Source organism: Tympanuchus pallidicinctus, unplaced genomic scaffold, assembly GCF_026119805.1.
Source record: "Tympanuchus pallidicinctus isolate F22 unplaced genomic scaffold, pur_lepc_1.0 scaffold31, whole genome shotgun sequence".
Lineage (NCBI taxonomy): Eukaryota > Metazoa > Chordata > Aves > Galliformes > Phasianidae > Tympanuchus > Tympanuchus pallidicinctus.
The window spans coordinates 3,238,994-3,258,182 of NW_026294749.1; the positions used below are offsets into that span (position 1 = coordinate 3,238,994).

Consider the following 19,189-nt stretch of genomic DNA (forward strand, 5'->3'; position numbering starts at 1 on the left):
GAGAAAAATATTGTTGTGTTTTCATCACAAGTGATTTAACTTTTTTTTATTCTACTGACTTAAAACAAATGAATTATATTTGCTATGTGAGTATCTTCAAAACTGCTTGTAGTTTGAAAACTGACATTGCAGAAATCAGTTTTCGCGAGCAGTTGGCTCACAGGCTATCTCTCTGCATTGTAAGACTGACTAAAAACACATGGACTCCTGCTGCAAATTGGTTGGCCTCTAGACAGGGATGATGCAAGATCACTTACAAGCAGTAAACCTGATGATGTCCTGTCATGTTGGATAGAAACTAGTTCATAGATGATAGAGAATATTCTGATTTACTCTACTTGGAATAGATATTTCCCTTTTTAAAGGGTAGAGTTGACTTAAAATATATTCAGCATTAATGGTCTCTTGCTTGGATATCAGTAGTATCATAGTGAGTTTGTCCTGTTTTCTGAATGCAGCAGTTCTTTCTTTTTAAAATATTTTTCATACAGTACTTTCTTTCATATGCATAGTGATAAAATCAAAATGATAGAAGAGGTTTTACTTAGTTTAGATTTCAGTCTTTCTTTCCCAGTCATACTGTGTCTGAAATACCAGATTTATTTTTAATAGTGAATTGCAAGTTTGTATTTACATTTTGTTGGAATTTGAGCTGCTGTTTTATGCAACTTTTTAAACTGTAAACAATTCATCATAATGTCTCTTACTGAAGTAATGAGTATTTGTTTTTCAGAGGCAGATTTCCTCAAAAAGATTTAGAGATGCTGTTCCCTGGGATGAGTGCTGATTTCACTAGTGAAAACTTCTCTGCTGCATGGTACCTGATTGAGAACCATTCAACAACAAGGTTTGTTGCTACTGTATGAATAATTGCTTTAATAACATCAAATAGATTTTCTTGTATAGTAGATGTGCCATTGGTGATTGACATTAAAGTCACATACCTGTAATCTCTGCTGTCTGTGGTATTTCTGTTTGACTTTAGACTGGAATCAACAAGGACTGCTTACTCAATGTGTTCACAATGGAAATATCAGTTTTAACCAGTCTTGATTTGTGGCCTAATTTTTTTTCTGTGTGAGATGGCAGTTGCCTTGCTTCGGATTTGAATACCTTTATGAACAAAGAAATTAAGTAACATGGATTTGAGTGGAAATTCCAGATGCTAACTTGTGACTAGAGGCTCAGGATGAGGTTGATAAACAGACTAAGAGTAAAACTCTTAAAACACTTTTATGTCTGCTTGTGTGAGTTATGAAACTTCTGTTTGCTGGTGTTCAGATAATTCTTGAAGCCATTTTTACTGGAGGATGAATTTTGCTTTCCATTGAGTATTCTGATCAGCAGTCTGAAGGGAAGTACCATGTTGCAAATTTATTTCATTGTGTAATTATAAGATCAGGTGGTTTGGTGTTTTGTTTTTGCAAAGGGGAAGGACTGTGTTTTGGTTTGTTCTAAGAGCTCAAAAATATCTCCATTGATCTACTTGGGAAATAATTTAATTTACTCTTAATTTATGGTAGATAAAGGAGTCAAAACAATGAGAGGTCATTGTTACCTAATATGCACACAAAGATGGCATCTTTTGAAATAAGTAACAGTAGGGTGATTTAATTGTGTTTAACACAACAAAATGGCTTTCGGGTTTTTATAAAGCTGAGAAGACAATACAGTAAGAAAGAACAATCAACTTTTGATGTGTTTTTAAGAAGTTTGCTGTAAGCTCTGCCCTTCTGTTGCTCACTTATGTGGGTAGCCCTAAGTCTGCCAAGAGAGATGTAGGACATAGTGATTGCAAAGCTCTGGGTACAAAGATGAAGAACGTGGGGGCCCAGGTATTTTCTTTGATTTACAGGTGAAGCTTAGAAAGATTGAGTAGTAGTGGAAGCATCCTGTAGGTTCACAGCTGGTTGTAGAACTAGTTTCAGAGGTGGCATTTTCACTTCTGTTTCTTCTATAGCCATGAATTTCCTATTGATGAATAAGGACTGTCAGTGAGAAATGTGATTCATCTGAAATAATGAAAGGGAAACGTTTTTTGCCAGTGGGTTTGCAGTTTGTGACAAAACCTTCAAATTAGAAATGTCAGGGAATTGTGATAGCAGCTTGCAGATAACTGAAAGTACAGAGATCAGAGTGCTGCGTGTATGGCCCTGTGATGGAACTGAGAGAGCTGCTGAGAAAGTCAAAACCAACTGGAAGTGACCAGCTTCAAGTGACTTTACATGCTTACAATCTGGGAAACAAATAGGGGAGCTGTAGCTCCACGCATAGATTTAGACAAGAACATTACTGGAGTAAAATGGGGTAACCCTGGGGTTCTGTGATGGATACAAACAGGCTTTCTGGGGAAGATGCCTGGGGAGGAAATGACAAGGACTTGACCTTTGTGAATGAGCAACTTGAAAATATTCTTTCGTAGTGGAATGGGTAGCAGGATGGTTGAGTGCTGGCTGAAGAGACCAGGAAAGGTGACATTACAGTAAGATGAAGGAGTAAACAAAATTATGTTTAATTGACTTGAGATACTGTCTCTCCATAGAGCTCGCCCTGCTTCTTGTAGAAGATTTTAACCTTCATGATATTTCCTGGAAGGGCAGCGTGGTGGGATGCAAAGCAGTCTTTGTGGAAAGCTATGGGAATGACCCAGAGTTAGGTGATGGTAGTACAACGACCTGGTGTTCGAAACATGCCATAAATACTAGTTAGCAGTCCAGTAAAAATACATCCTCTGAAGTGTGTCAGCAAGACTGTGTTTTATAAGGTATGAGGATAAATAGTCTCACTGGCATTGTTTTAAGTGTCAATTAAATTGTTCTGCCTAATTTTGACCTCTGCTTCAGGAAGGGTGGTAGCTGATCCACAAGAACAGAATTATGTAAATATTTGCATATATAGTGTGAATGAATTAAGTGCTCTTAGGAAGTAAATAAAATTACTATAAAATGCTGTTCTGAAAGACATAGACAGTTCAAGGGTAGATAGCAGTTGTTCCTGGTTTACTAAGAATAAAACAGTAAGTTTAGATGAAGATTAAAAACAATAGTAGATGGCTTAAACCCTACAAGCAAGATACTTTGAAAGCCACTTTGAATCACCGCCACTGGAAGCTGAGATCTGATTTGACCTGTGCATGTCATAGATGATTAAGCTACATTTAAGGATGCTGATTAAAAAAAAAAAATTGATTCTTATTACCATGGCATATAAGCAGCAGTATAATGTAATGGTTATATCTGTAATAAGAGAAGGTGTCAGCAAAAACACTGATTTTGCTAATGATCTATTGTACAATCTAATGTTCTATTAATTGATATTACCTTGTCTGGTCCTATTTTACCCCATACTACACCAGAAAGTCCATTGTCATCTTAACATGAAGCTTCCTATTAAGAAATATTTCAATGTTGTTTGGTTGTTTTTTGTTTGGTTTTTTTTTTGTTTTCAATTATCTGCATAAATTTTTAATCTTACTTGGGGGGGGAGGGGGAAACACCATTCAATTTTTCTTTGAATATCAACAGCTTTTAAATCGTGGTCACCTCAGTCTAGTAAAATAATAAGATTCATATTGTTTTAGAAAACTTAAAATTTTAGTATTGAAAATTCAGAAAGTTTGGAAACATTAAATAGAAGAATGATTCAAAAGATAGGATAAATCTGATCATGTTTTGAGTCTAACTGTATCTTTAAGAAACAATTTTTTTTCCCACTTCAGAGTGTCTAATTTTAGAAATATTCTGTTGCTATTAATTTGACTTATCTGCCATGTATAATCTGTGCTGCTGTACAGGAAATACAGAGGAAAGATTTAGTTCTTGTCCTCTGTGTAACCTCAGGTGTTGGAAGGGCTAAATGTGTGGTGCACTGATGTTTTGGTTAGCTTATGTATGTTTTTTCCTTTAAGGAAATTCTTTTTAAGTAATCAAAATAGCATCTTTTTTTTTTTTTTTTTCCCAGCAACAGCCTGACAAATATAAATAAACTATTTAGACATACAATTAGATCATCAGATAATATGAAACAGTGCTTAAAAAGGATTCCGTACAGATTTTTGTTAGTTTGAAAAAGCTGGTGGTAAGTACTTCTTGTATGCCCAGGTAGACTAATTCAGTCATTGAGCAGTGTACTTTCTGACCAGCAGATGGAAACAGGAAATAAAGCAAAAATGTTGTGACGTTGCTGGTATAAAAAATAAAGTGCACCAGTGTTCTTTTTATATCCTTCTGCAGGTGGTGATAGCCTTCTTACTGCCTGATCTAAAGTTTTGTTTTGTTTTTTTGTTACCATATCTTCTGCCACAGTTTGAAATGGACAAAGGCTATTCGTGGAATTGCTGTATATCTTAATTTCCTTATTTCACTGTTTTCCTCTGCACCCAGATGTATGGTGTAGTTATTACATTTGAATTTTTTTGTATTAGGGAGATGGGTTTGTCCTGCAGGTAGGATAAAAGGCTTCTTAAAGGTGAAAATCATGTGTTTGCATTTCTGATCTTCTTTGTCACTGTGCTTTTATAATGAATCTAGGAACGTAACTAATGAGAAAAAATTCTTCACTCAGAGGTTGGGAAGGCACTGGCACAGGCTGTCTAGGGAAGTTGTGGATGCACCATACTTGGAAGTGTTCAGCAACAGACTTAAGAGGCTCCTGGGCAGCCTGATGTAGTGGTTAGCAAACCTGCCCATGGCAGAAGGATTGGGTTCTAGATGATCGTGGAGGTCCCTTGCAACCCACGCCATCCAATGATTCCATGCTATTGCAGCTACTTGTGAATTATAAAAACGTGAAGTCAAATATGAACTGGAAATAGTCTAGAAATATTAGGAAACTAAGGCAAAAAGAAACCTGTTACATAAATAATAAGTTGAATAGTAGTATTGTACTTTCAAGCCTCCTCAAAAAAAAAAAAAATAAATAAAATAAAAAATCAGTGGGCCTCAACAAAAACACTTGATTTCATGACGCAGGAATCCATTCAGTTTTTCTATATGTTTGCACCAGTATTATCTTCAATTCTGAGCTATATTTGCAAATTAGCATGAAAATATTAAAGCAATTCAGAAAATGTAAACGTTTTGTGGACTAATCTGTACTTAAGCAAATGTCAATATTAAAGAAACCTCTAATATTGCAGTAGTCAGTATAGTGTACTAAGTGATTTACTATCTCCTGTTTCATGCAATAAAGGCAGTTAGCTAGGAGCAGTAATGTGTACTTAGAAGAAATTTCCTAACTAGTTTGTGCCATAAAAATTGAATTTCATTGCATGCAATTGGAATCTTCCATTTAAGTTTAAAAATTAAAAACTAAACTAAAAAAAAAAAACCACGGTGTTTCAGGCTAAGAGTAAATAGTGATTATCATGAATCAAACTAGTTAGTAATTGCTCTCTTTAGCAGTACATGCAGCAGTAGCTGTCTTTATTTTCCAAGTAACTCGTTCTATTTACTCATTAGATGACCTTCTTTGTTGTTTGAATGCCATGATGCGTTTTGGTTTTTCTTTTCAGTTTTGATCAGCTCAAAATGGCTGTTGTGAACTTGAAGAAACAAGCCAATAAGAAAAATGAGGGGAGTCTGGCTTATGTGAAAGGAGGTCTCAGCACATTTTTTGAAGCACAAGATGCTCTGTCAGGTAAATTTTACTTAGCACATATGGTATAAATGAAAAGTTTGTATCTGCATGTGTGGTTGAATTTTATATTAAAAACATTGTTCTTTGCAGTCTTTTCTGGAAGCATACAAGTCTGATCTCTGTGTTACTTTGATCACAAGTTGAGACAGGCTAGCTCATTGCTATGGTATATTTGCAAATGATGGCACCAAAAGTATGACAGGAATTGAAGATGTTTTTTGAAACTATATCCCACAAATCCAGAAAAGTGAGGAAATGTGGAACAAGAGATGTTATATGTTTTACAGACTACAGCAACGTAAAAGCTTCTATTCCTTGATGCCTTATGCCATAATCAGACTGTATTATTTATATGAAAATTTAGTACCCACAGATTTAGGAAATTTTTCCACCTTTAGATTCTGTTTACCACAGGAAAAATGGCACACTAAGGAGATTACATCAGTTGTCTTTCTCTGTATACATAGTTGTGTGTGTGTGTACATGTATTTATGTCTATATGTGTAAATACATCCACATTTACTTGAGACATAAAATGTCTCTCAGGTAAAAGCGTAACTAGATAGGACTACAATACCTGCTGACAAGGACTGTGCTGGCTAAGAATGTGACTCTAGTGGGCCATTTCCAATAGCTTTGACATTTACTAAAATGCAGCACACATGTGTATAGTGTAACTATTATTCATAGGTTGCTCTAAAAGTAATGCCTTCTACTTATTTCCACGGAATCTGGTACAAAAAGAACGGCATTGTTTGATCAAGCAAATTCTCATCTACAAAACGCTGTTTTTCAATGTAGTCACCACCATTAGCTATGCATTTGTGCCGGCGATGCATAAAAGTCTGCATGCTGTGCTCATAAAAAATTTTCTCCGATGGAGGTGACCTACTGATGCTGTCACCACTGCTGAAACACACAGCATGCTGCCTCACTGTGTTGACATCCGATGTTCTGCATAAATATTCAGCAAGGGTCAACAAATGTCAATGGGTGCCACTTTTTCCACATAGAGGAATTCATCTTTGCTTGATATGAACTTCTGTGTTGCACTGTTTTGTCAGATTGCCCCTCTGCCGTCATCTGTCACACGGCAATAAAATGAAATGGAGCGTCACTGGGAAGGTTCAACGTGTATTGCCATGTTATCGGCATCCACCACTGATATTGTGGGCCAGCATCATACACTAGGAGGCATTACTTTCAGAGCAGCCCTTATATATTGAAGGATTTCCATTTTTGATCCTGTATTATGGGTACCATAGACTAAGTAAACCTGTATCCATCTCTTCATAGCTTCATTCAAGCTAAAACTTCTGTTGGTTTTCAGAACACTGCTTTGGATAAATACTGCTTTTCTGTTGACCAACTTAGAGGCCACTCACTAACCGTCTGATAGCCAATTCTGTGTCTCAGAGAGAAGGGAAAGAAGTGCTGTTTCACTTGATGTTCCACTCATAGTCCTGCCCAAGATTAAAACCTGCGGCATGCCCTTCAGATGACAGTATTTTCCCAAGTGGCCAATAGCGTTTGTCTATCCACCTAATTTAGTCATTCTTAGGTAATAACTTCTTTTCCACGGGAGCAGATGTGCATGCTTTGATAGGAAAGATCTCATTTTAAGAAATTCAACAACTCTTCTCACAACAGATCTTAACTTCTTAATATCTCTGTTATCCCATCCAAAACTGACCTAATATAGGTCAGCTTTGAAAACTGTGGCCTAAATTTAGAGAAGACTTCAGTAACAGAAGAGAAGAATTGAAGGTTTTGGTAGAAATAGTAAAGGTGGTGATCATATGAGAAGACATGAGGAAGAATGTGTTTGTGACATTTTTTAACTCTGTTTTTAACCAATGTTTTATTAAATGCTAAGAATTCAAACTGATATTAGGCTATTTTTAAGGGGATTTCTTCAGTATCTTGGAAACCCAAAGTGCTGCTTTTTTGTAATAGTTAAAAATCCTAAATTATCCTCAACATTAAAATGTGATTTGTTTCTCACATCCAAATCTGTTAAATACTCCCAAGGGTACCGAGTTAGTTTTATTTCCCAATAGTTACTGGTATGGAAAAAAAGCAGTGCTGGTGAATATGTGTTATTTTCTAAGATTATTTTTTGGACTAGTGAAGGCTTAGTAGCATTTAGAGAAAGTTAATGCAAATCATAAATATTGTGGCTTTTCTAGAAAGGACACAATTTTTCTTTTCTTGTCCCGTCTATTAAAATAGAGGCTTCTTGTCTTTGTAAACTGCTTGACTGATAAATAGAGAGACCAAGCAGCTATTTGGAATGCAAAAAAAAAAAAACTAATGAAATAATAGAGAAAGCAAACTTATTTATTTCACTAAATGCTCTGTCTTGAATTGTAAATTTTGATATATGTAATAGTGTTTGGCATCTCTTATCCATGTTTATTTTACCTAAAATTAGAGTTTATCCATGTAGTTCTTCAAATCAATTACGAACTTAAAAATTTGGGATGATTCATAGTTGGTGCCACTTTTCATCTGTAAGCAGTGTCTTGTTTTGTCTTCCTCGCAGTGATCCCCCTTACATATTCAAAAGGAAGCAGACGTGTATCTTGAGTTGTTGTAAATGTTGAATTAAAATAGTAAGAAAGAAAGAGAATGACTTTGACGTTGTAAAAGAAATTTGGAGACTTCAGATCTTAATGTGTTATACATTCAAAGCTATAACACTGGAATTCAAGGAATATAAAAACCAATGCAGTCTTTAGTTGTTAACTTCTGAGACTAAATTGTTCATGAGAGTGCATTGAAGGTCACAACTGTCTTCTCTGGTATTTTAACATGCATTTTTCTTTTGAGATTTCCTATTAATTGGCAAATGAAGAAGTGTTTTGGATTCTTTTCAGTCTAAATAAGCTTATTGTATTTGAATTTCAGGTTTCTAGTTCAGAACTACTTGTTTGCCCTTTCTTCCCCCACATGCAGAATGTTATTGAGGGAATTTAACTGGAAAAAAAAATTACATCTTTTGAGAGAGCTCTATTGTTAAAAGCAACAGCTAATTTGGATGTCAAGAGTGTTTCAGTAGCAGCAAGAAAAATGGAAATCTTTGATACCATCACCCAGCTTTCATGCCAGATGTCATGGCTTTTCTCCAAAGTGTTTTGTTACTACATTTTCCTCAAAGGATAAGTGCAAAGAATTCAGGATGAGCATTACTAAAATTGTTTCTGGAGGAATAGGTGAGATGCAAAATTAAAAACAAACAAAATCAAAAGAAGAGCAAACAAGATACCTTCTTGGCAAGTAACTATCAAATTCAAGCTCTTTAGCAAAAGAATTAATTAATTAAAAGTTCCATATATATTCTGACTACACAGTATTTCTACAAGATAATATCATGCCATTATTCTGTTCGCACACAAGGGTGAATTTGTTTTATTTTGTAATTTAGAAAAATGCCCCTAGAATTTGTATCTGCATAAAGCTACATCAATATTAGTTTGTTTGAAAACTGTAAGCTGACTTTGTCACATGCTGCTAGGAGCACAGCCTCCATTTGATGAACTTTCATTGTTGCTGAGCATAGAACTGTTGCAGATGGAAAGTGTCTGAAGGGAAGACCATTCTGTCAGTTTTCCAGTAAAGTTTAAATGTCCTGAACTGCCTGGGATTCGATTTCAGTTGTTGTTTTATCTTTTTTTTTTAATTGTAATTATTCAATTTCTTTGGGAAGATATTACATGTTCTCTGAAGAGAACATGTTGATGGGGAAGAATTTAGGCATTCAGTTTTCCTCTCCAGATACCCTAGAATGATTCTTTCCCAAGGACTATGCCTTATAAACTGTAGATCAGTTCCATTTCTCTGTGGGATTTTGTTGTGTAGCAGAGTCAGTGTGTTGTTATTTCTCTTCGTTCTCTCTGCTTTGTTGGTATAGGATGTTACTTTTTGTAGAGAGCTCACTTGTTTTACGGTTTCATATTCATCTATTTGCATTTCTGTTTGTATGTGGTTTTTTAACTCATACTCTATGAACAAAGCAAATATAAGAACTCATGTAAGAAAGGGTTTGTTAAGAAAATAAGCGGTTGAATAGGCCAGAAGCCTTGTTTGTTTGGTTTAATTTCTTGGAAAATAGAATTGCCTTATCAGATCCTCATGTCTCACTGTCTGCTAGCTTAGCTGACAGTTTGACAGTGATTGTGTCGCAGCAGAGATGTTCAACAGGAAGTTTGTTTCATCAGCTGAAGGGAGCTGTAAGCTGAGCTGAGGGGGACTGGGCACCTCAGCTTGACCCACTTGTCAGCATCACAGAGTTCAGCTGATTTATTTCCCGTAATTCTAATTGCAGCCTAGAAAGCAGCATTCCTAAAAGCGCTACTGTTTATATCCTCGTAGAGACATAGTGTTTTACTGCCATAAGCAAATAGTGTTCCAATTTGCTTATGAATCCTGTGGAATCGTCTGGAAAGCTAAAAAATGCATTTACTTTGAATGTACTTCTCCAAAAGGGCTTTAGAAACCTTAGGCTGCAGTGCTTCTTTTTATTTTAGTGACAGTAAAAAATAAATAAATAAACAAATAATGGCCACTTTAATTGCCCAATTCCGTAGAAACGTGCCAGTATAACATTCATGTTGGCATATAAAGACAATGCAGTGTGCTCTTCAAAGTGTGGATATCTACAACGAATTTGAGCTTTAAATTCAGTATTTCTTTAGACATAAGCATTTGATTAAACCAAATTCAAACACATGATTAGCACCCGAGTCATACAGCTGAATTTAGAAAGCTAGAATATGTCTGTGTTCAGTGTTTTTAGTGTGGCATTGCTGTTTATGTTATCATCTCCCTCCTGCTTCAAGCAATGGAATATAGGTTTCATAGAGTAAGAACAATTATTCCTGGTAATTTTCAATATGGAAATTTGTAGAGAACAAGAAAGAGTGGGGCTGTGGAAACAAGCAGCCTGTGATAAGCTTGGACACTGTGTGTATGCCGTATATCTGACAGCACATCACCCACCTCAGAGTTACAGTTCATGTGTGTGCATGTGATCAACAGTAGATGCAGCTTACGTGATTTAAGAATTAAGGTCCTGCCTCTGAGTAGCCATGAAACAATAGCTGATATGCTCAGGAGTTCACCATGTAGTTTTCCAAGGGGTACTCATGTCTGAAGGCTTAAGATATTTGTGCCACATTATATGTATGCTGAATAAGAAGCAATTGCACTCTCATTACCATATATTTTGTATTTGTGTTTATGGGAATTATTGATCAGCTAGGCACAATGGGAAAATGAATTGTTTCTCATTACAGTTTCTTTCTTGAAAACTTATTACTGCAATGCTAAACATAGCAAGGAAAACATGAGCTTGCAATGAGCAATGCCTACTGAGATAAAGATGACCTGATAAAGGTTTTCCTGTCAAAGAAGTAAATGGTGATAGGTAGTTTAGTGTCAAATGGGTGCTTTCTCTTTATACAATACCTAGAATGAACTTCTGCAGTAGATGAATTCTTCTATTAACATAACCTTCATAAAAAGTAAGGTTCTAGCACAGCATTTTCTAACAATTTTTTTCAGTGTCTCAAGCAAGAAGGTAGTATGATTAGAACAAGTGAAAAATAGGAATAGTCTCTGTCCACAGAAAGTTTCTGTTGCCCAAGCCTGTACCTGTTTTTATGGTAAATGCTCATACTTTTAGAGAAGTAAGCTGGTAACAGTAACTACTAGCAGAATTCCTCCAAATAGATGAAGTCATGACAGTTTTTAGCTGTCTGTTGTGTTCTGTGAATCTGGGGTTGTTGCCTGGGGTTGTTGTGGCCAAAGTGCAGGACCCAGCATTTGTCCTTGTTGACACTCATGCCAATGGCTTCAGCCCAGCTATCCAGCCTGTCCAGATCTTTCTGTAGAGGCTCGCTACCCCCAGGCAGATCCACACTTCCAGCCAACTTGGTGTCATCCACAAACTTCCTGAGGGTGCACTCAGTGCCCTCATCCAGGTCATCAATAAAGGTACTGAAGAGGAGAGGCAGCTTGTGCCAGCACCTCACCACTCTCTGTGAAGAACTTCCCCCTGATGTCTAATCTAAATCTACCTTCCTTTAGTTTAAAACCATTCCTCCTCATTCTATCACTATCTACCCATGAAAAAAGTTGATTTCCCTCATGTTTATAAATATTAAATATTGGAAAGCCTCAGTGAGGGCTCCTAGCAAACTTCCCTTTTCCAGGCTGAACAAGCCCAGTTCCTTCAGCCCATCTTCATAGGAGAGGTGCTCCAGGCCTTTCAGTCATCCTTGTTGGTTTCCTCTGGACCCTCTCCAAAAGAGGAACACGAAGATTATAGCAGTTTTCATGCTCTAAAATTGTCAAGTATCCTGGTGTGGGCCCGGGTCCAGTCCTTGAATCTTAGTTGATCTAAGGATGGCTAATAAACCCTGTTTTGAGGTCTGTTTTTGAAGTATTTGCCTGAAAATGTCACACTTGCTTATATATAATCCTCTGTGAGGTCTGTTAACTTTTCTCTCGCATTGTTGTTAAACAACATTTGGTCACTTATTTGCATAAAACTTCCCCTCCTGGCTCTGTGCCTTAGTTTTGTGGTTGTTTTTTTTTAATCTTTTGAAATTTTGTTGTGTTGTGTAATTAAACTTGAGAAAGTAAATGCTAGAGAAACAAAATACAAAATGCAATTAAAGAGAATATTACCTTTACTTCAGTATTTTGTAATTTTGGCTTGGCTTAGCAGTGTTTATCAAAATAAGGCCAAGTTTGCCCTATAATTCACAAAAATATCTGGAAATTCTCTGAAAAAAATTATACTTAGCAGTACAGGCTATTGGCCAGAATAACAAACTTTTCATTATGTAAACCTAAAGAAACTAATGTATTACCACTGCTTCTGACATGCTATCTTTAAGTATTGCATTATGCACTACATATATACACTCCTGTTGAATCTGTTCAGAGGAGTTTTTATCCTATGTACGTGTGCTGTCCTCATCAATGACACTGTTTTGTTCAAATTACAGAAAATTGTTACATCCTTCTAAAAAGCAAACCGAAGGCGTTCAGTCATTGCCATGAATGCTGGAAGCATGTTAACATGTGTTCTTCATCCTTTCATTATTGTTCTTTGGTGCCAAATTGTTTATGGTTACCACATGAGATCTTTTGAACTACTTTACTGAGTCAGTCTTTCCTTTCTGTCAATTCTTTTTCTTTCTTCTTTTTTTTTTTTTTTTTTCTTTCTGTGTCTGACTGAAAACCTTTGGTACATTTTGGGTACTTTTTCTTCTTTAACCATACTTTTGTGCAAAGGGGTTAGATTTTCAGATATGCTAAGTGCATGTATAACCTCCTTTCATCAGAAAATGGTAGAAAAGTTGCATGTGTGTCACTTTGAGATGACTTAGACTGAAGATGTTTTTAGAATACTACTCTTGGTGTTTAGTTCAAAGTATGTTTTTTAAATATCTAATGAGTAAATCAAGAATGCCTTTTGTGAGTCAGAAATTGTATAACCTTGGAAGCGTAGTTTAATTTGCTACAGATTTACATTTGCCAAGTAGTAAACTGTATCCTTCCTTAGATTAAATAAAATTGTTTTCAACACAAGCAACAATAAATTAATTGCTAGTTTATTTTACTGCAAGGCCTGTGCTGTCGTTTATTTGCCAGGCTGAACTTTGCATATGTTTTGGGGAAAAAAAAATAACCGATTTGAAGAATGTAGTTATAGGCTGAAGATTTTGAGCTCTAAACTTGTCTCTTCACTGTTACAAGTTAGTTATATTGCTGTAGCTGTGAAGCTTGCAAGTCTTTAAATATTCTTACTTAACTGAACAACTTAAGCCCATTCAGGCAAAGGTAATACAAAACACAGTTAATTTTCTGGCTCTGGTTGGAGCATCTAGACCAGATCCTGTGCTCGTTTATTCTGTGCTACTCGCAGTAAAATTTATCAGTAATGGTAAACAGTCTGTCCTAGGTTTCCTACTGTTAATCCAACTAAGACAAGGGTAACTAGTAGTTCAAGAAAAATATCCTACCCAACCCTCCTTTCTTTAGGCCTCCAAAGGGAGCCCTTCTTACTGTCTATTCATCACTGCCTGCAGAATGAAACTGCAGTTGAAGTGGCTAGTGTGGAAAATATAAGCTGGCTTTCCATCAGCCCTGTGCTCCTTCCTCTCTGCTGGTATGGCAGTAGTGCAGCCACGGCAAGGATTAGGCAAGCTCACTAATAAATAAAGAAAACTCCTTTCTTTACCAAGTTAATTTTCCACCAGATTGTCTCACCTTTCCTGCACTACAGCCGTGTGATTGGTAGATCCAGCAAAGGATGTAGGTGCAAGTGTTGAAGGGGACTGTCCTAGGCAGCAGCAGCCCACTGCTACATGGACGTGGTCTAAGAAAAAAAAGGACATTTTGAGTATCTCTTTGTTCCTTCCAATCAGATTACATCTATGTGTATTTTCCTTGACTGCATAGTGTTTTGCTTCCCTGAACGTCTAACTCAGAGACGTTTTGTCTGATTCTCACAGAAGGAACGTGTACTTTGTTTTTCACTTTGAAAACTTAACTTTTTTTTGTAACCTCACTTTGCCATATGTATGAATGCACTTACTGCGAAATTTGAATACAAAGTGTAAAAATAGCTTAGGTGGAGAAAGTAATATATTAAAGATATAAAAGGAATGCAGCAATTCCCTTTTTGTGCACACAGAGTAATGTAGGTAGCTCTACACATTTTATTCTGTATGTTCAAAGATACCTTATTTTAGACAGTGGTCCAAAACTCTGTTGGCTTATCCTGCCTGTTAATATGCCTTTATCTGTACTCCATAGTGCTTTTCACCTCTCTAAAACTTTATACTCTGTTTTTTGTTTGTATTGTTGGCATAATTTTCTGTCTGAGCACATATATGAATTGACTTAATGTGACAGTTTTTCCTACATTTACGTCACCAATGTTCTGAAGCTAAGAATCTCAAATACTTCATATCAAGTGACAGGCTTTAAATGCTACCATGGTGAAAAATGTTACATTCATTTTAAAAGGAAGAAGAGATAATAGTGCTTCTACTGTGTATTTTCATCTCAGGGGAATGTGAAAGAGAACTGCTTGGAGAAGATGAGCTTTAAAAATTTCAGGAGCTGGTGAATGATCATGACAGGTCTAAATAAGGTTCCTTCAAAATAAAATAAAAAACAATAAACCATGTAGTTCATATCTTAACATTTTTAAATTGGTAACATGGTAATTCATTCTCTTTCAAAACTTCTTGGTCTGCTTATTAAAGGAATATTTTGTGTGCATTTGCAATAAAAGCTGGTTTTGATAGCACTTCAGATGTTATGTTTTATCTTCGACATTTTGAGCTGTGTCCCCTTCAGGAGTAAGATTGTAGTTAGCAGTTGCTGCTACATAATTAATTATTCCAAAGTAGTTAATTTTAAAAATCCTTGAAACAATATGTAACTTTTTCTCTTAAATCTACATCCAAGTAGAAGGCATTTTTCAGAAAAATGTTCTGTTGAATGAGTTTAAAATATTTAACTTCCTATCATTACACTTTGATACAGTTCCAGTAGTATTTGCAACATTTGGCTTAAAAATTATATGCTTGCGTTGTGGTTGCTGTTCTAATGAACATGCCTTTCAGTTTTTAATGGCAAAGAGTACAATTGGCTGCACACAAACCCAACTATGCATGTAAATGGAATAATATCATTAGAACCCTTAGTGGTTTTGTTACAAAATTGTGCGTATATTCTTACAGGTAAGTGGTGTTCATGTCATACATAAAATAATATGCTAATGTTAAGGATACACGATCTGTAGAATAGATCTTTGTTGTTGTTCCTTAAAATGTACAGGGATCTGTTAGTTTCAGTTCAATTTGTTAAAGTGTTGTCTTAAGATCCCAAATCTAGATCATTGGGTTGTTTTGCCTCTAATGAATTAAATAACAAAAATGAACGTGCTGTCGCATTGTCATGAAAGCAAAGCTTGTTGAGATCCTATATGTATGATCCATTTGAAGAGTCAAATGACTCTCAAATGAAGAGTCAATTAAGCATTTAAGATAATTGGAACTGTCACTTCTCCTTTTTTCCCCTTTGCTTTTTAAATGAAAATTCTTCCTTTGAGCAAGTTTTGGAGACTCATAAAGGAAAAGCTAATTTCTTTCAGAATAGCCACCTTGTCTCACTGTTCACAGCAGGACTGATGCTATAGGATTGCCTGACTAAGGGTGTGTTCACTTTGTCTTTGGTGTGCATCTGCATACCACCAATAAGTAGGGATTCATCCTGTGGGTTGAATTGCAGGAATCGGCTGGAGTACATTAGACATATTCATGGAGTGCGTATCCTGGTGAAGTTTCATCATGGGAGAATTCATTTGAGAAACCCTGCCATGCAAAGTAAACTAAGGCTGAGACAACTGAGAGAATATTTTCAAAACTGTGTCTGTGGTCTGAACTAAAATATATTATTATTCACTTAAAAACAGTGACCAACATCGCTGTTTTCAAGGGTAGATCAACTTCAGATTACTGTATTGAGAACAAGCAGGCAGTGTGATAGGAGGCTTTTTAGTAGTCTCAATTTTTTCTAAAGCAACAGGAGCTTTTGATTGGTAGAGGATTTTACATAGTCTAATAAATTAAAGTTTTTAAGGGGAAATACCATTTTTAAATAATTACTTTATATATGATACATGTAAAGTCTGAGTTGGGGTCACTCAGATTCCCTGTGACTATTTTTTGTAGCCTTTAATTATTGGAAATTCCTTTTCACTGTGACTAGCATACAAATTTTGCTTTGCAGACTGTAACTATTTTGTGCTTGAATTGTGCTTACTTTCCAGATTACTAGATGATTAATACTTATACAATGAGATAGCAGAATGCAATTGTTTTGCCTCCCTGACCTCCTTTTTTTCTTGAGCATTAGAGATTTGTTGAAGAATGTTGAGTAAATCTGTGTTAAAGTAATGGTTAAAATTCTGCAGTGTCTGGCTCTGAGCCTTGTCCTCCACTAGGCTCTGCTGCCATGAAACGTTTGTATTTTTTATGTTTAACAAGAAAAATAACACTTTATATTGAATTTTAAAAAATGTTTAGAAGTGTCACTTTGATGTAATGTATTCCCACCTATTAAAATGTTCTGCATTTTAACTAGACACTTTATTCCAGCAATCCATCAAAAACTGGAAGCGGATGGAACGGAAAAAGTAGAAGGATCCATGACGCAAAAACTGGAGAATGTTCTGAACAGTAAGTTTTGTCCTTCCAGCAGCAACTATTTCTGGATGTTGGACTTTCTAACAAGCTTTACTATATTCCTCAGAATATGGTAGAATGTAGAAAACAGTACATTCTCTCTTGCTGTTTCTTGTTTGATGTAGCTATTCTAGGTGCAATGTAGCACCTTTTGAATAAGTGGCAGTTTTTGCCATGACCATCAGTGGTCAAAATAAAGGAAGTCTAGAGCATTTTCTTTAAATTAATTTTGGTTGTATCTCATTTACAAGCGTACAAAGAAAACAGTAGAGATATTATGCATAGCTGGAGCCGTAGAAGGACGAGCTAAGCCAAGTACTGAGATCGTAAGACGTTTGAGCAAGAGGGGAAAAAAAAACAAACTGTTTGCAGAAACAAGATCTGTTAACAGAATCTTTCTCACTTTGTGTTATCATTTAGACTACTTGGAACTAGCATTTGTTTTAGAAACTTTGAAAAACTCTTGGTACTTTCTTTTCTCTGTATTAGCTGTAAGATCGCATTGAGACAAGTGGCTTGAATTCAGTGCAGTTTGGTATGTGTTTCAGCAGATCAAAAAGTAACTTTTTTAATTCTGGGACTTCTGCCAAGATAATTTTACTTTGTTTCATTGTGATTTTTTTCACAGAGGAAGGGATGTTTCCTTAGTGCAGTATCAATAAGCAGAACTGACATGCAGATAGCTGACTCAGTCTGAGTCTGTTTTGTGAAATCAAGAAAGTGACATGGAAGTTCACTGTTTTTGTTCTCTTGTATGAAGAAAGCTGTGACTCTGTGTGTTTTTGTGTGGAGCACAAATAAAGCAGGCTTTTTTTTTTTTTTTTTTTTTTTTTTGGACAGCTTTAGCTTTTTTCAGTAATGATGTGGACTGAAAGTTATTCAAAAAAAAAAAAACAAAACACCAACAAAACCAACTATATGCACACACAATTGCAATAAAGAAGATAATGTGTGTCTGCATGTACAAAATATAATATGCAGGCTGAATGTTTTTGTGTGTAAGAGGTAGGAGACAGAAAGATTTGCTGGAATTGCTAGTGCTATCTCTAGTTATGTGTTTATGCCATGTCAAGCACTTAGTGCAGATCCTTTGGAGAGCACTTTTCCTTTGACAAAATTACATGACATTACATAACATAAAAAGGCAAAAAAGTGCAGTTCCAAGGTTCTCGACTCATTTTTGTATGCACTATTATGAGAGAAACGTATCTATAATATATAACCACTTTTCCACTTGATAGCTGAAATCTATATGCAGATAATGCAGATTGTCTTTTACAAACTGGATCTGTAGAAGAACTTCTGCCAGCCACTTCAGAGTGTTATTAAGTTTGGCTCTGTTGTGAAGAAAAATTGGCTGCTTTTCCTTCTGATACTTTGCAAGTCATGATGGGTGGAAGGCAGGGGGGTAGGAATACAAGGATTTAAAGAGAGTAAATAATATTATGCAAAGTAGTTTAGGATCAAAGCTTTGTTTCTTGTCTGACCATTCAAAAGTGTCCTTAGTTACTACTCTGCAAAGAACAGGCTTTCAAGTGCTGCTGTAATCCTTGAGTTACAGGGTCTGCTTTCAAAAATGACTTCAAATCTTCAATTGAAATTTACATTTAAGATATGCACCTACAATCTATGAAAAGTCAATTGATGTTGAAAGCTTGATTCAAACTCCTAAGACAAAAGATGCTTTCTACACCTCCTAAGCATGCTAAGAGAATGTGCCAAATTATTGGATTGAAATGTCGTAAGTTAGTAGAAGTAGAATCTGCTTCAGTAGGTAGGATTGTAGCTGCTTGCAGTTTCTGCTAGATTGCTAGATATAATTAGTAAATAACTCACATAACGTATATTCACAAAAGCATACTATGGGCTGCACTTAATTTCACAAAGAATTGCCCCTTACAGGAGGTCAGTCAAATTCTCTTATGTCTTGTTTTTGACAGGTTCTATGTAAGACAACTGTTGGATAACAAGAGCTTTTTTTTATTAATTTGCACAGAGTATATTGTCTATTTGGAAAGTATAATCAGTCATTCTTTATCCATGAACTTCCTAGTTTACTTTTAGATTATTCATTACTAGTGAACAGATAAATTGTTAATGTAGAAGGGATTTGGGAAGAGCAGAGAAAGGAAGAGATTTTACAATGTTTTTTCTAAGTCCTAAAAGAGAAACCTATTCTGAACAAAGTATTGAATTAAGGCATTTGATTTAACATAATTTCATTTTCCAAGTAAAATAGAAAAGAAGTAAAATCATTTCCCTAAATTGAGGATTTTACT

The 19,189-nt window shown here is 35.7% G+C and overlaps 1 protein-coding gene across 2 annotated transcripts in view; it reads left to right on the forward strand.

The window, feature by feature from the left end:
* EXOC2 (exocyst complex component 2) overlaps nucleotides 1-19,189 on the forward strand; it is a 131,015-nt gene that overhangs the window by 28,978 nt on the left and 82,848 nt on the right. For both annotated transcript variants that reach the window (XR_008209953.1, XM_052697562.1), the window contains exons 5-7: nucleotides 734-847; nucleotides 5,513-5,637; nucleotides 16,824-16,904. Coding sequence is in view for 1 of the 2 variants with exons in the window: in XM_052697562.1 (XP_052553522.1) it covers nucleotides 734-847; nucleotides 5,513-5,637; nucleotides 16,824-16,904 (320 nt within the window). In the remaining variant the exon portion in view is untranslated. The remainder of the gene's footprint in view (nucleotides 1-733; nucleotides 848-5,512; nucleotides 5,638-16,823; nucleotides 16,905-19,189) is intronic.